Source organism: Lolium perenne, chromosome 4, assembly GCF_019359855.2.
Source record: "Lolium perenne isolate Kyuss_39 chromosome 4, Kyuss_2.0, whole genome shotgun sequence".
Taxonomy (NCBI): domain Eukaryota; kingdom Viridiplantae; phylum Streptophyta; class Magnoliopsida; order Poales; family Poaceae; genus Lolium; species Lolium perenne.
This window is the reverse complement of record NC_067247.2, coordinates 128,252,359-128,270,441: the sequence shown is the minus strand read 5'-3', so window position 1 is coordinate 128,270,441 and position 18,083 is coordinate 128,252,359. Positions and strand designations below refer to the sequence as shown.

Sequence of the window (18,083 nt, the reverse complement as noted above, 5' to 3'; positions counted from 1 at the left end):
TTCACTCTACATGCAAGGACACTTTTGAAACGGTATTTGAGTTGCATATTTAGATAAGGCTTTAATTTATTGAAAACTTGTGACCACTTTAATTGGGAAATACTTGTGCAAATAGTTGTACCCCGTAGAGGAAGTAGAATAGTGTTATTGGTGCAACAGTAAGCTCAAAAAAGAGAAATTATTTTTTTACAAGTAAAATCCATCAATCACTACATAGAGTTCAAAGAGATTCCTATGTAGTTATGTGAAGATCCTTGGCTCAATAAAAAAACACATCCACCGACCAAGTCTTAAAAGGGAAACAACCGATGCTGGATTCTGGTGCTCAACGAATCAATCTAGTGGAAGTGAAGAAACCACCAGTTAAACTCTGGCTTAAACCCCCTCTGGGTTGGGTCAAGTTGACGATCGATGGTTCTTTTAAGAGTGATGATGGTTCTGTAGGTATTGGTATGGTGCTACGTGACTATGCTGGTACAGTAATTTTTTCAGCTTGTCGATCCCTTGCGTCATGTGAGCAGGCTCTAGAAGCAGAAGTCTCAGCCTGTTTGGAAGGCCTGGAGTTGGGGTTGCTTCATAGTGATTTGCCTATCGTTGTTGAGTCAGACTGCTCTCAGTTAATCTCGTCTATTTTGGCCAACGGAAAAGACCGTTCGCCCTATCTACATAGTATCTCAGAGATTAAAGTTTTAGCTAGTGGTAGTAGAATTTGCAACTTTGTAAAAGTAGACCGTAGTCAGGTGAGGATTAGTCATTGCCTTGCTAATTTGGCAAGAGCAGAGAATAGAACACAATTTTGGCTTGGTTCAGGACCTGAGTGTGTAGTGCAGGTGCTTGAGTCTGAGTCCCTTGTAATCCCGTCTGATTAATAAAGGTCTGTTTTTGCCCGCAAAAAAATCCATCAATCACTAGTAAAAAATAGGTCTTTCGTCAGGCCCCTTTAGTCCCGGCCGTGTCCTGGGCCGCGACTAAAGGCCTGGCCACCTCGCCCCGAATCCATCCCAAGCGTACGTCACCCATTGGTCCCGGTTTGTTAGGAACCATTTGTCTCGGTTTGTATCCCAAACAGGGACTAAAGGGTTCTGCGGCCCATTGCGCTTGTTGGCACCCCCTTTAGTCTCGGCTGGTGACACGAGCAGGGACATGAAGTCAAATGGTTCGTTCCTGCACGGAAGCCGGTCATCGTCGCCATTACTAGCGTGGAAATCGATCGTCGCGCGTCGCGGCCACGGGAATTTGGATCGCCGGCGGCCGGCCACGGGAATTGATCACCCGGTGGCTGGCATGTTCATCTTCACCTTCCTCACCTTTATATGCTTCACATCTCCTCCACCATTGCTACATCTCTTCACATCTCCATCATCTCTCCCAAATAAGCTCTCTCACCGTCGACGTTCCGGCCCCAATGGAGCACCTCGCGCGCGCCCCGACTCCTCGATCTCGGATGCACTACCTCACGGCCGAAGGGATATACTTCAAGATCACGGTCACTCTCCGTGCATCAAGGGTGGAGAAGTGGATTCGCGTCGTCAAGAGGGACTTTCTCGATGCCGCGCCAATCAAGTGTGTCGGCTTGGACTGCGAGTTCACCAACCCTCGTGAGGGTAATCAGCATGCTGCCTTCCTTCAACTCTCGGTGGCGACTGATACGTCTCAAACGTATCTATAATTTCTTATGTTCCATGCTACTTTTATGATGATACTCACATGTTTTATACACATTATATGTCATTATTATGCATTTTCCGGCACTAACCTATTGACGAGATGCCGAAGAGCCAGTTGCTGTTTTCTGCTGTTTTTGGTTTCAGAAATCCTACAAAGGAAATATTCTCGGAATTGGACGAAATCAACGCCCAGGGGCTTATTTTTCCACGAAGCTTCCAGAAGACCGAGGGAGAAACGAAGTGGGGCCACGGGGCGCCGCCACACTAGGGCGGCGCGGCCTAAGGGGGGCCCACGCGGCCCTAGCGTGTGGGGCCCCCGTGACTCCTCCGACTCCGCCCTTCCGCCTACTTAAAGCCTTTGTCGCGAAACCCTCTGTACCGAGAGCCACGATACGGAAAACCTTCCAGAGACGCAGCTGCCGCCAATCCCATCTCGGGGGATTCAGGAGATCACCTCTGGCACCCTGCCGGAGAGGGGAATCATCTCCCGGAGGGCTCTTCATCGCCATGATCGCCTCCGGATCGATGTGTGAGTAGTTCACCCCTGGACTATGGGTCCATAGCAGTAGCTAGATGGTCGTCTTCTCCTCATTGTGCTATCATGTTAGATCTTGTGAGCTGCCTATCATGATCAAGATCATCTATTTGTAATGCTACATGTTGTGTTTGTTGGGATCCGATGAATATTGAATACTATGTCAAGTTGATTATCAATCTATCATATATGTTGTTTATGTTCTTGCATGCTCTCCGTTGCTAGTAGAGGCTCTGGCCAAGTTGATACTTGTAACTCCAAGAGGGAGTATTTATGCTCGATAGTGGGTTCATGCCTCCATTAAATCTGGGACAGTGACAGAAAGTTCTAAGGTTGTGGATGTGCTGTTGCCACTAGGGATAAAACATCGATGCTTTGTCTAAGGATATTTGTGTTGATTACATTACGCACCATACTTAATGCAATTGTCTGTTGCTTGCAACTTAATACCGGAAGGGGTTCGGATGATAACCTGAAAGTGGACTTTTTAGGCATAGATGCATGCTGAATAGCGGTCTATGTACTTTGTCGTAATGCCCTGATTAAATCTCATAGTACTCATCATGATATTTGTATGTGCATTGTTATGTCTTCTTTATTTATCAATTGCCCAACTGTAATTTGTTCACCCAACATGCTATTTATCTTATGGGAGAGACACCACTAGTGAACTATGGACCCCGGTCCATTCTTTACATCTGAAATACAATCTACTACAATTGTTCTTTACTTTTCTTCGCAAACAATCATCATCTCCCACACAATACGGTTAATCCTTTGTTTTCAGCAAGCCGGTGAGATTGACAACCTCACTGTTACGTTGGGGCAAAGTACTTTGATTGTGTTATGCAGGTTCCACGTTGGCGCCGGAATCCCTGATGTTGCGCCGCACTACACTTCGCCGCCATCAACCTTCAACGTGCTTCTTGGCTCCTACTGGTTCGATAAACCTTGGTTTCTTTCTGAGGGAAAACTTGCTACTGTACGCATCACACCTTCCTCTTGGGGTTCCCAACGGACGTGTGTTAACTGCACGCATCAAGCTCTTTTTCTGGCGCCGTTGCCGGGGAGATCAAGACACGCTGCAAGGGGAGTCTCCACTTCCAATCTCTTAACTTTGTTTTTGTCTTGCTTTACTTTATTTCATTTACTACTTTGTTTGCTGCACTAAAACAAAACACACAAAAATTAGTTGCTAGCTTTACTTTATTTACTATCTTGTCTGCGTTCTCTATATCAAAAACACAAAAAAATTAGTTACTTGCATTTACTTTATTTACCTTTTGTTTATTTCATCATGTTTCCTCCTAAGTACACTCTAAAAGACATACCGGTAGGCCGAGGGTCTATAATTGGAAGAGATAATATAGAAAAAAATTTCACTCATGTTAGTATAGCTGAAGATTTTGAAGATAGACACTTGGTAGAACTTGCTCCTACTTATGAAATTGCTGCTGCTTCTTTAGTACACATGTTGGAAACTAAATTTGTTAATCTCAATCCTATAATTCAGCATATGTTTCTTACACTCTCTGATATGGAGGAAGGAGAAAAGAAAGATTTTGTCTTAGAAACCCTTCTTAAAGAATTTGGTGGTATAGCAAGAGAGACTAGAAAAGTCTTTATTAAATATAAAATGCTTGGCTCTTACACCAACTTTGCTAGTACCCTTAAAAAGATGGACATTGATAGAATAAAGTACACTAATAATGTTAATGATGGAGGGATGATTAGGACATCAATACCCTGCAAGCTCCTAGGAATGCATGAAGCTCTAGAAAATAACTATGGTTGGCTTGTTCCTGAAAATTTGTTTGATGAGAATAGCAAGCCTAAGAGTAATGAAAAAGGAGCCTCTGAAACTTACATAGATAAGATAACATGTATAGTTGAGAAAACTCCAAACTCCTCTGTCGATGCTTCATCTCTTGATAACACTTGATTCACACTTTCTGCGCCTAGCTGAAAGGCGTTAAAGAAAAGCGCTTATGGGAGACAACCCATCATTTTACTACAGTATTTTTGTTTTATATTTAAGTCTTGGAAGTTGTTACTACTGTAGAAACCTCTCCTTATCTTTATTTTATTGCATTTTTGTGCCAAGTAAAGTCTTCGATAGTAAAGTCAATACTAGATTTGGATTACTGCGCTAAAACAGATTTCTTGCGTGTAGGTAACTCAGAAAAATCTTCCAATTTACGTGCGTGATCCTCAGATATGTACGCAACTTTCATTCAATTCGAGCATTTTCATCTGAGCAAGTTAAGTGCCCCTGGAAAATTCGTCTTTACGGACTGTTCTGTTTTGACAGATTCTGCCTTTTATTTCGCATTGCCTGTTTTGCTATGTTTGATGGATTTCTTTGTTCCATTAACTTTCAGTAGCTTGGTGCAATGTCCAGAAGTGTTAAGAACGATTATGTCACCTCTGAATATATGAATTTTCAATTATGCACTAACCCTCTAATGAGTTTGTTTTGAGTTTGGTGTGGAGGAAGTTTCAAGGGTCAAGAGAGGAGGATGATACAATATGATCAAGAAGAGTGAAAAGTCTAAGCTTGGGGATGCCCCCGCGGTTCATCCCTGCATATTTCAAGAAGACTCAAGCATCTAAGCTTGGGGATGCCCAAGGCATCCCCTTCTTCATCGACAACTTATCAGGTTCCTCTAGTAAAACTATATTTTTATTCAGTCACATCTTATGTGCTTTACTTGGAGCGTCTGTTTGTTTATTTTTTTTTTTGTTCGAATAAAATCGGATCCTAGCATTCTTTATGTGGGAGAGAGACACGCTCCGCTGTTGCATATGAACACATGTGTTCTTAGCTTTATTCTTAATGTTCATTGCGAAGGTTGAACTACCTCGTTCATTGATATATGGTTGGAAACGGAAAATGCCGCATGTGGTAAATGGTATAATGTCTTGAATAATTTGATACTTGGCAATTGTTGTGCTCATATAGATCATGTTTAAGCTCTTGCATTATGTACTTTGCACCTATTAATGAAGAACTACATAGAGCTTGTTAAAATTTGGTTTGCATGATTGGTCTCTCTAAGTCTAGATATTTTCTGGTTGAGGTGTTTGAACAACAAGGAGACGATGTAAAGTCTTATAATGCTTACAATATGTTTATATGTGAGTCTTGCTGCAACATTTATACTTGAGTTTGCTTCAAACAACCTTGCTAGCCTAGCCTTGTAGTGAGAGGGATTCTTCTCGTGCATCCAAATCCTTGAGCCAAATCCATGCCATTTGTGTCCACCATACCTACCTACCACATGGTATTTCTTCGCCATTCCAAATTATATTACTTGAGTGCTACCTTTAAACTTCTATTCTTTGCCTTTACAATACATAGCTCATGGGAAAATAGCCTTAAAAACTATTGTGGTGAAGAATATGTACTTATGTATCTTATTTCTTAATAAGTTGCTTGTTGAGCGGTAACCATGTTTCTGGGGACGCCATCAACTTTTATTTTTGTTGAATATCATGTGAGTTGCTATGCATGTTTGTCTTGTCTGAAGTAAGGGCGATTTTCATGATCAAATGGTTTGAGTATGCATATTGTTAGAGAAGAACATTGGGCCGCTAACTAAAGCCATGAATCATGGTGGAAGTTTCAGTTTGGACACAAAACCTCAATCTCGTATGAGAATATTATCTGTTGTTAAATGCTTAAGCATTAAAAGAGGAGTCCATTATCTGTTGTCTATGTTGTCCCGGTATGGGTGTCTAAGTTGAGAATGATCAAAAGCGAGAAATCCAATGCGAACCTTCTCCTTAGACCCTTGTACAGGCGGCATAGAGGTACCCCTTTGTGACACTTAGTTGAAACATATGTTATGCAATGATAATCCGTGTTAATCCAAGCTAATTAGGACAAGGTGCGGGCACTATTAGTATACTATGCATGAGGCTTGCAACTTATAGGATGTCTTATACATAACACATATGATTTATTACTACCGTGGACAAAACTGTTTCTATGTTTTCAAAATGAAAAGCTCTAGCACAAAAATAGTAATCCATGCTTCCCTCTGCGAAGGGCCATTCTTCTACTTTATTGTTGAGTCAGTTTACCTGTTCTTTCTATCTTAGATGCAAACACTTGTGTAAACTGTGTGCATTGATTCTTACATGTTTACCTATTGCACTTGTTATATTACTTTGTGTTGACAATTATCCATGAGATATATATGTTGAAGTTGAAAGCAACCGCTGAAACTTATATCTTCCTTTGTGTTGTTTCAAAGCTTTCTACTAAGAATTTATTGCTTATGAGTTAACTGTTATGCAAGTCTTATTGATGCTAGTCTTGAAAGTATTATTCATGAAAAGTCTTTGCTATATGATTCAGTTGTTTACTCATTATCTTCATCATTGCTTCGAATCGCTGCATTCATCTCATGTGCTTTACAATAGTATTGATCAAAATTATGATAGCATGTCACTTCAGAAATTATCCTTGTGTTTACCTACTCGAGGGCGAGTAGGAACTAAGCTTGGGGATGCTTGATACGTCTCAAACATATCTATAATTTCTTATGTTCCATGCTACTTTTATGATGATACTCACATGTTTTATACACATTATATGTCATTATTATGCATTTTCTGGAACTAACCTATTGACGAGATGCCGAAGAGCCAGTTGCTGTTTTCTGCTGTTTTTGGTTTCAGAAATCCTACAAAGAAAATATTCTCGGAATTGGACGAAATCAACGCCCAGGGGCTTATTTTTCCACGAAGCTTCCAGAAGACCGAGGGAGAAACGAAGTGGGGCCACGGGGCGCCGCCACACTAGGGCGGCGCGGCCTAAGGGGGGCCCACGCGGCCCTAGCGTGTGGGGCCCCCGTGACTCCTCCGACTCCGCCCTTCCGCCTACTTAAAGCCTTTGTCGCGAAACCCTCTGTACCGAGAGCCACGATACGGAAAACCTTCCAGAGACGCAGCCGCCGCCAATCCCATCTCGGGGGATTCAGGAGATCACCTCCGGCACCCTGCCGGAGAGGGGAATCATCTCCCGGAGGGCTCTTCATCGCCATGATCGCCTCCGGATCGATGTGTGAGTAGTTCACCCCTGGACTATGGGTCCATAGCAGTAGCTAGATGGTCGTCTTCTCCTCATTGTGCTATCATGTTAGATCTTGTGAGCTGCCTATCATGATCAAGATCATCTATTTGTAATGCTACATGTTGTGTTTGTTGGGATCCGATGAATATTGAATACTATGTCAAGTTGATTATCAATCTATCATATATGTTGTTTATGTTCTTGCATGCTCTCTGTTGCTAGTAGAGGCTCTGGCCAAGTTGATACTTGTAACTCCAAGAGGGAGTATTTATGCTCGATAGTGGGTTCATGCCTCCATTAAATCTGGGACAAGGATGAAAGTTCTAAGGTTGTGGATGTGCTGTTGCCACTAGGGATAAAACATCGATGCTTTGTCTAAGGATATTTGTGTTGATTACATTACGCACCATACTTAATGCAATTGTCTGTTGCTTGCAACTTAATACCGGAAGGGGTTCGGATGATAACCTGAAAGTGGACTTTTTAGGCATAGATGCATGCTGGATAGCGGTCTATGTACTTTGTCGTAATGCCCTGATTAAATCTCATAGTACTCATCATGATATTTGTATGTGCATTGTTATGTCTTCTTTATTTATCAATTGCCCAACTGTAATTTGTTCACCCAACATGCTATTTATCTTATGGGAGAGACACCACTAGTGAACTATGGACCCCGGTCCATTCTTTACATCTGAAATACAATCTACTGCAATTGTTCTTTACTTTTCTTCGCAAACAATCATCATCTCCCACACAATACGGTTAATCCTTTGTTTTCAGCAAGCCGGTGAGATTGACAACCTCACTGTTACGTTGGGGCAAAGTACTTTGATTGTGTTGTGCAGGTTCCACGTTGGCGCCGGAATCCCTGGTGTTGCGCCGCACTACACTTCGCCGCCATCAACCTTCAACGTGCTTCTTGGCTCCTACTGGTTCGATAAACCTTGGTTTCTTTCTGAGGGAAAACTTGCTACTGTACGCATCACACCTTCCTCTTGGGGTTCCCAACGGACGTGTGTTAACTGCACGCATCAGCGACCGAGAATTTGGTCTTCCAGATTTGTTGGGCTGATGAAGTGCCACAAGTTCTCAAGAATTTCTTTCAGGACAAGACCATCAGATTCTGCAGCGCGACTATCGGCAAAGATGTGGAAATGCTAAGTTCATATGGTATTGATATTATTTCTGCGTTCGACCTCCAAAAGATACTCCCGAACTCCACCAAAAATCCCATTCCAGTTTGTATGATCTGGCAAATTCTACTATTGGGACAAAACTTGAGAAGAAGAAGAGGAAGAGGGACAAGAAGAAGAACAAGAAGAGGGACGACGCGAAAGAAAAAGAAGATGAACTAATTTTTGAAATGGCCAATGTTCCATTGAGCTACGAGCAAGTAAACTATACCGCTCTAGACGCTCGCCATGGCTTCGAGATGGCTAGGAGGTACTGGAGGCTAGTTGGCTACAATAGCCATGTTGATCGTCTCAATATTTAAAGATGATGAGTAGATGGTGGTGTGGTGTGTGGTGTGTGTCTTCTATATTTGTATGAACTATGAATCGTCTCAATATATCAAATCTTTCTATTGTTATTCAAATTCCTCATATTTTTCTAATTGCGGTTAACGGATTCCTCACATATTAATTATGTCGTATCCAAATTTCCCACATTATTTGGCCATATTATATAAATAATGCATATACTACTTGATAATAATAATAACAAAAAAAATAATAAAAACAAAATTATTTCGTATTCAAATTCCTCACATTTTTCTAATAATAATGCATATATTATTTGTCTAATTGCGGTTTACATATTTAAAGATATTAATTATTTGGCCATAATATATGAATAATGCACATATTAATTGATAAAAATAATAATAAATGAATTAAAAAATTTATTTCATATTCAAGTTCCTCACATTTTCCTAATAATAATACATATATTATTTGTCCAATTGCGGTTTCACAGATTTAAAGATATAATTATTTGGCCATATATTATTTCATAATAATAGTAAAAATGAATAAAAAAATATTTCATATTCAAATTCCTCACATTTTTTTAATAATAATGCATATATTATTTGTCTAATTACGGTTTACAGATTTAAAGATATTAATTATTTGGTCATATTATATGAATAATGCATATATTATTTGATAATAATAATAATAAAATGAATAAAAACAAAATTATTTCATTTTCAAATTCCTTACATTTTTCGAATAATAATGCATATATTATTTGTCCAATTGCGGTTTATAGATTTAAATATATTAATTATTTAGTTGTAATATATGAATAATTCATATATTATTTCATCATAATAATAATAATAATAATGAATTAGTAAAAACAAAATTATTTCATATTCAAATTCCACACATTTTTTTAATAGTAATGCATATATTATTTATCCAATTGCGGTTTAAAGATTTAAAGATATTAATTTTTTGGCCAAATTATATGAATAATGCATATATTATTTAATAATAATAATAAATGACTAAGAAAATTATTTCATATTCAAATTCCTCACATTTTTCTAATAATAATGCATATATTATTTGTCCAATTGCGGTATACAGATTTAAATATATTAATTATTTGGCCATATTATATGAATAATGCATATATTATTTGATAATAATAATAAATGAATAAAAAATTATTTAATATTCAAATTCCTCACATTTTTCTAATAATAATGCATATATTATTTGTCCAATTGCAGTTTACAGATTTAAAGATATTAATTATTTGGACATATTAGATGAATAATGCATATATTATTTTTCTGATAAAAATAGTTTTATTACTGATTCTATTTTCATTGGAATTCAATATTATTATCTTATTCATTATTATTTACTTACATAATTGTTTTTGGTTTCAAAAAATACAGAAATGTGATATAATGGTATAAGAGTTAATGGGATTGATATGATAGTATTTACAATAAGGTACAATCACATTCAAGGAAGCACAGCAGGAAAGAACCGAGGAGTTAAGCGTGCTGAGGGTGGAGTAGCGTGAAGTTGGGTAGCCGATGATGTGACCAAGTCTAGAATTTGAGTACAAATTAAGTGTAATTAGTGTTAAAAATGGTCCAAGTGAGAGAGTAACGAGTCAACACTTAGAAAAAATAAAAAATAAAATAAAAAAGAAATTATAAATTAGAAAAATAAAAAACAATTTTGATTAGTCCCGGTTAGGCTTACGAGCCGGGACTAAATGTCCTAGCCCAAACTCTGTATCGCAGCCACGTGCAGAGCCATTTGTCCCGGCTGGTAACCGGATCGAGACTAAAGGGTTCGCCTTTAGTCCTACCTGAGTAGTCCCGGTTGGCCAACCGGGACTAAAGCCTGTTACGGGTGAGGATAGAAGGCCCTGTCTCCACTAGTGAATACGTAGATTCAATTCTTTCAGATTTTCTAAGGGCATCTGCAACGGGGGCACCCAAACGCAAAAACGGACGTCAGATAGGTCCGTTTGGGTAAAACCTGCTCCCAACGCGCGGACCCAAATGCAAAACGGATGGTCCGCGTGGTTCGGGACGACCCAAACCTCGACTAAATTTGCGGACACTTTGCATCGTCACGGACAGGCGAGGACATGCGCGGATGGTCGTTTCTTTCCACGTATGGCCCAGTTGCCAGAGAGACAAAACCAACCCACCACTCTCTCTCCTCTGTCCCTCTTTCTGACTTCTTTTCCCCCATGGATGCTCCCATGGCTGCCGGCGGGAAGGCTCGCCTGGCGCACTGCCGCCGTCGCCCACGCATGTAGGCCTCCGCCGCCCTTTGCTAGACCTTTTTTTTCATCCATGCCGGAGTTCGCCGCCGCCGAAACGAGCTCCGGCGGTGAAGCTCATCGACGGCGATGCGCAAGGCGACGACCAAGGGCGTCGGCCGCTCCGCCCGCGCCGCCCGCCGCTGCTGCAGCTGGTGCTCCGCCCGAGCCCCGCGCCCCCGCCACTTTTCTCGCAAGGTCCACCACTGCTGCAGCGCCTCGCAGCGGCCATCGCGCGAGGAGCCCGACCACGCCGCCGCGGCGCTCGGCGCGCTCAGGCTCCACCCAGCCGCGCGCAACCACGAACCCAGGCTGCACAAGAAGCGCTCGAGCAAGGCGCCGCTGCGCAGTGGCTCGGGCCAGGAAGAGGAGAGCTTGGGCGGCGGCGAGGGAGACGAGGAGGCGGGAGCGGCAAGGGAGATGAGTGGCGCGGTCGAGCCCGCTGCAGGCGAACGCCGCGACGGCGAGCTGCCAGCAACCAGCGTCGTGCCACTGACTAGATGCCGTGCTCGTGCCCGCACCACGACACGCCACGCCTCGCGACGGCGAGCTGCGAGCAACCAACGTCGCGCCCGCGTCGCTGCAGGGCCGGCCACCGCGCCGCTCGCCAAGAAGCCGCCGCCCCTGGTCGTCGTGCCCACGGTGATGTGCTCCCGCGCGAGGCGCTCGTCCTGGCCGAGCTCGCCGTGCAGCGCGTGCGTGCTGGCGTCGAGGTCGTCGTGCTACGCGTGCGGGAGGGGCTCGTCGGCCGAGCTCGCCTCTGCCTGCCCCGCAGCTGTACCTAGTAGTCTTCTTCTTCTATCTGTAGCTACAACGGCGTAGGCACTGCAAGTGCAATATTTTTTGGGTCTCCGCATAGCGTTGGGGAACGAAACTGGAGGTGGCTGTCCGCAGGACGTCCGCACGTCTCCGGGGTGTCCGGCTGGCTACCCAAACGGATAAAATAGACGTCTGTTTGGGTCGCACGGTTGGAGATGCCCTAATGGCGTTAGATTTAGAGCCGTGGTTCTTCCTAGCTGTGGGCAAGCTGAGGAGTGGTTTTATGTGGGCCGGGCAATCGGAGAGCAGTTGTATGGTTGCTTGGCAATTGGCATCTCGTCTGCATGCCGAAATCGATCTCTTGATGGCCTCAACTTTCAGAATCTCCAGTTGCTGAATACGGCTCTGCGTGCCAACAGGATGTGGATCTATAAGACGGACGGACATGCCTTGGTCAGGGATGTGCTTTAAGGTGATGCCGCGGGGAGGCCGCCTCTCTATGCATGCATGCCTCTGTTGAATGTGATCGTCGATACTTTGAGGATGCGGGTGTCCGCTAGACGAGTTAGATATGTTTATTAGTGACTAGTGTGGTGCATAGCGCCTAGTCTCCTCCTTTGCTGTTTGTCGCATCGGTATCGTTGCGTACTTGACAATACCCTAGAGGAGGGATCCTCACGGAGGGAGGAAGAAGTGGGGCCCAAAGGGCGGAGAGGCATCGGGACGGTGGTACGTGAGGTAGGGCCTACTGCTGCTGTCTGGAATTATGTGGGCGCTTTTGCAATGTTGCAATGAGTTGTGGTTGTGTGCCTTAAAGGCTCCCAGGATCCGGCTTATAAAGCCGCCCGAATCTAGGGGTTTCTATGGAGAGTCCTACCCGGATACAAGCCATCTAACTACCGAATATTACATTGTCGTGTACGTCAAGTATCCACCTATTCCTGACTTGTGGTTATGGATCCGGCTTCCTTCATGGCCCTTCATGGATCCGACTACCTTCATGGCTCTCCAAGGATCCGGCTACCTTCATGGGTCTCCACGGATCTGGCTACCTTCATGGGTCTCCACGGATTCGGCTACCTTCGTAGGTCAGTTGGGATCCGGCTACTTGTTCCTAAGTTGGACATCTTCTATCTTGATCAACAACAACTAGGCTGCCCGGTGAACCAGATACCATCACCACCATCTGTGGACCACCCGGACTTGCCGGAATCGGACCATATCGATGGTATACCTATGAAGTATATCCACAAGAGTAGCCCCCGGAGTTCTCCGAGATTCACCGTTCTTTTGTCCAGCTCAACTTGCGCATGTATCTTCATCCTTTGGTCGGAACTGCGCATGTATCTTCATCTTTGGTCAGAACGAATAAAAGAGAATATTGAATGACTCGCAAACTTCATATCTCCAACCAAGTATTGGTCGTAAACTTCATGATCCAATGGTCAGATTCTTGGAAGATTCCGTCCAACGGTCACTTCATGTAATCTTCGGTATGGATCTGACTAGCCAAATGTAGGTACGAATCCGACTACCAAAAATGTATGTGTGGATCCAACTACCAAATTTAGGTGCGGATCAAGCTACCAAATGTAGGTGCGGAGCCGGCTACCAAAATTTAGGTGCGGATCCAGCTATAAAAATTTAGGTACGGATCCGACTACCAAAATTTAGGTGCGGATCTGGCTACCAAAAATTAGGTGTGGATTTGGCTACCAAAATTTAGGTGCGGATCCGGCTTCCAAAAATCTAGGTGCGGATCCGGCTACCAAAATTCAGGTGCTGATCCGGCTAGCTAGCAGGATTTTCACCTTCTTGAAAGTTTTCTTGGCATAGACATAACTATGTAGCCTCTGAGCGTTGAGTCGGCTTGCAAAAAGGAGACTCGATGCTCAGAAACTTAGGCGCCAAGCGTCAAGGCAGAATTAGTTTTCCTGCACCGATAATTTGGAAGGAACTTCAAAAAGAATCTAAAGTGTAGCTCTGGGGCGACAAAGCTGAAATTATTTGGCTTGTTGCTCCAAAGAGAACTAGATCGATGTAGCCCCCGAGCGTCAAGGTGAATTTACTTGAAAATCCGGCTTGGAGCATTTAGAGTAGCTTTATCTTTATATGTGACTTAGGAATAGCGTAAATCCCAAACATCTAGCGGAAATTTCTGGCACTGATACTTCGACAGGAAACACACATTCCACCTAAGACCAAACCATAGCCCCCGAGGGTTTGTTCCGGCTAAGAAGAGCGGAATCAAAACTAAAGTTGCTTTTCTAACTGTGCACGCCACGGATCCGCCTAACCTTCTCTCATATGGATTCGGCCAGCTTCCCCTGGGCTTCGCGCGAGTGCTATGCGTGCTTGAAAACACCTTAATTCGAGGACTGTTGAACGTTCAAGCGTCATGTACCTAATATATAAACACAAAAACACATTTGTATTAAATTGTTTGGTTGGCCATGTTCAACGAACAAATGCAAGGCGGAACAAAAGCAGCCTTTGAACAAATGTTTTAAGGCTGAAACTATGCACCAGTTGAACAACATAAAATTGTCAAGGCGGAAAAAAACTCGACTATCTTGAAGAGTTAATGCAATTTATATGTTTTAAGAAAGTGCTTGCTGGTTTATCCGTTCTTCTGGTTTATATGCTTGCCTTTTTGCAAGACAGCAAACTATAAACACAGAACATATGCTGAGGCGATATCGCTTAGTAGCAAAACAATCAAGAACCTTAGAAACAGAGGCCGGCTTTAAGTACCAAAATATCAATACTAAGAAATCCACACATAAAACAACAGAAAACGTGTAGGCCAGAAAACTTAAGCTAACGCCCGAAGGAGGAATTTTTCTAGCGTACTGGAGCCTTAGGCAGCAAAAACAGTAGAAAGTGTTTCACGAGTGTGAGGCAAATCGTGAAAAATATATGATCAACTGTGAAAGCGGTAAAATACTCAGGACATGAGTGAACCAATCTTAATCTCATGATCATAAAATGTTAAAATATTAAATATAAATAGGGACTTAGCTGTTTGGAGCGGAGTCAACGTCGGTCGGTCGTGGCGGTTGGTATGTGTGGACTTGCCCGTTGTAGGATCAATGTGAGCCAAGAACGGCATATCCTTGTATTTTTCATATGATTCGGGAGCGTAGGTTACGGTAGGCGTGACCTCTTCACCGCGCGGCTGGCCCTGCCTGGTCTGCCACCACGGTCGCAGCCTTGGCCTCTGCCTTGACCTCTCTACTGGAATGTTATGGAGATCATGTCATATCTGCCACTTTTCAGGTCTTTCTTCAGCGTTCCTTTGAGCAGGTGCGAGATTGACTATCATGGTGGTCCTCTAGGTGCGGATCCGATCACCAAAGTATAGGTGTGGATCTGGCTACCAAAAATTAGGTGCGATCCACCTACCAAAATTTAGGTGTGGATCCGACTTCCAAAATTTAGGTGCGGATTCACCTACCAAAATTTAGGTGCGGATCCGACTCCAAAATCTAGGTGCCGATCCACCTACCAAAATTTAGGAGCGGATCCGACTTCCAAAATTTAGGTGCGGACCCGGCTACAAAAATATAGGTGCGGATCCGACTACCAAAAATATAGGTGCGGATCCGACTACCAAAAATCGGTATGGACCCGGCTACCAAAATATAGGTGCGGATACGACTACCAAAACCAGGATCTGAAATTTCAGATCTAAGGCAGAATCTTACTTAGGAAGCTCCAGCAACTTAGATCAGATCTTTGCAGCTGCGTCCAGCTCAGCGGCGGTCGTAGCTGTAGTACTTACCACGGCGTTCCTGTCGGAATCGACTGTCTCGCCGATGAAGATGTGTATCCCGCTGATCGGGATGATGGAGATCTTGACGGAATTTGTCCTAGCCAGAATCCAGCACTCGTCCGACGGGTGATCGGAAAGTTGCCGGCGGACAAGATGTGCCCCACGGTGATTGTGTCGCCGACGCCTCCAAAGGAGGAACCCGCCCGGTTCCGGCATCCAGACGCCGCTGGCCCCATGTTGGGCGCCAACTGTCGTTTCATACTCGACAATACCCTGGAGGAGGGATCCTCACAGAGGGGGAGAAGTGGGGGCCATAGGGCGCAGAGCTATCGGGACGGTGGTACGCGATTTACCCAGCTTCGGAACACGCTGCACGGAGTCAGGGCCTACTGCTACTTGTCTGAAATTATGTGGGCGCTTTCGCGTTGTTACAATGAGTTGTGGTTGTCTGCTCTAAGGGCTCCCAGGATCCGACTTATAAAGGCGTCGGGATCTAGGAGTTTCTATGGAGAGTCCTACCCAGATACAAGTCGCCTAACTAAGGAATATTACATAGCCATGTACGTCAAGGATCCATCTATTCCTAACTTGTCATGGATCCGGCTTCCTTCATGGGCCCGACTACCTTCATGGGCCTCCAAGCATCCGGCTATCTTCATGGGTCTCCATGGATCCGGCTACCTTCATTGGTCTCCACGGATTCGGCTAGTACCTTCGTAGGCCGGTTGGGATCCGGCTCCTTATTCCTGGGTTGGACATCTTCCATCTTGATCAACAGCAACTGCGCCGTCCGGTGAGCTATATTTCATCACCACCATTTGTGGGTCACCCGGACTTGCTGGAATCGAAGCATGTCGATGGTATACCTATAAAGTATACCACAACAATCGGTAAGTGTGGATCCTTTTGTACCATTGTCCTTGGACCCCTTCTTCGAGCATAATACAAAACGCTAAGATCTACTGCGGGTACTCAAAAGAAAGGTTAAGTACATGCAGGGGCGGAGCCAGCTATATGGCGAAGTTTGGTGGCCGCCATACCTAAATTTTAGCGCTAATAGTAGATATACGTATGCACATATGGTTCAGGTTTGCGTTCAGCTGCCATCCATAGGTATCGCTGCTGTTTGAGAGGTCAGAATTCAGAAAACCGATATGGTCAGCTTTCATCCATGCATCTCCACATGATCTCTGTCCGTGTTGGGCCTGGTGGCTGTTGGGCCTAATTCCCTGATCGGTGATATATGTACCCTCGTTGATAGGAAAAGTCCTAGTTGAACCTGAGTGCACGTAAACCCAGGTGGGGAATGCATTTTCCAAATGTTAAAAAATTCTGAAATAAAAATAACGGGGTACGTATGCATGTTCCATGTGTGCGTAGAAAGTTTTCGCGGAGAAACCACTTTTTTATTTCAGAACCTAAAAAGACAAAATACGTCACATATATACATATATACCGCTATATAGTCCTCCAAAATTGCACTTTTTTGCCGAGGCAAAATAAAAGGTTTTTTCGTCACGAAACTCATGTCCAGGGCACATGTTTGAGATCACCTTTGCATGCATTTTGTGTTTCGAATTTTAAAACATGTTTTTACATCATAAACGCACTTTTGAAAAAGTGGGTTCACATGCACCCAGGTTGTGAAAAGCCAATCTCATCATTGATATTAAAACTCAGAAACTGCACACGATCCTGCGGCCGCCAAATCGAAAACCTATCGCGATCGACTGCGGAGGCGGAGGCGGGCGGCACCACGACACGGCGTAAGCGCCCAGCAGCAACCAGAACCGCGACCACCGGCGACGAGACACGAGGCCGCGCCACCGACAAAGCCGCGAGGACGAGTAATGATATTGCGCCGAAGAAGAACACCAAGTACATAATACAGGGTATTTGATTCGGAACTAAGTCTGCGCTTCGAATTCTGAAACCATTCTCATTAACATGCCTCTGTCCTTAATATGGGTATGGATTTTATCTTCACTCAGGTAACATGCCTCTGTCCCTTAATATGACCCTACCAGTAACTAATTCATGTTTTCTTCTATCGTTTATATATTTCCGTAGACCATTCGTTTATTCAACTAGTTAGAATTGTTGACAGTTATTCATGCAATTTTAAGATTTTGAAATTGGGGCCTGCTGAACACACAGTAATATTTGTAAGGTAGAATTTTGTATTTTCTAATTTATCAACTCCGCCACACCTTAAATTTATTCCTGACTCCGCCACTGAGTACATGGGATACGGAACGGACAGAATTACAAGTATAAACTCTCTTTTTTTTGCACGATGGTCCAAGAACAACTATGGCATGCTCTGGACCTCTGGTCTTCTGCCATACACAAAGATATGTAGTACAACAGTCTACTAAGAGAAATGCACAATTTTCCGATAAAAATGACTCAGCTCGGTGAGAAGTAATGCAAAATAATTTTTAATATGCATTGGATTCAACC

General features: G+C 43.6%; 2 protein-coding genes across 2 annotated transcripts; both read left to right on the top strand.

The window, feature by feature from the left end:
- The first annotated feature begins 308 nt into the window (after positions 1–308).
- On the top strand, positions 309–869 carry LOC139839113 (uncharacterized). Its single transcript, XM_071829159.1, has one exon. The coding sequence runs from the start codon at positions 309–311 to the stop codon at positions 867–869; it is 561 nt and encodes a 186-aa protein (XP_071685260.1).
- Positions 870–1,405: 536 nt separating this feature from the next.
- On the top strand, positions 1,406–8,780 carry LOC139839112 (uncharacterized). The gene is made up of 2 exons (XM_071829158.1): positions 1,406–1,659; positions 8,525–8,780. Exons 1-2 carry the CDS (start codon positions 1,406–1,408, stop codon positions 8,778–8,780), a joined length of 510 nt encoding a protein of 169 aa, XP_071685259.1.
- The last annotated feature ends 9,303 nt before the right edge of the window (positions 8,781–18,083 follow it).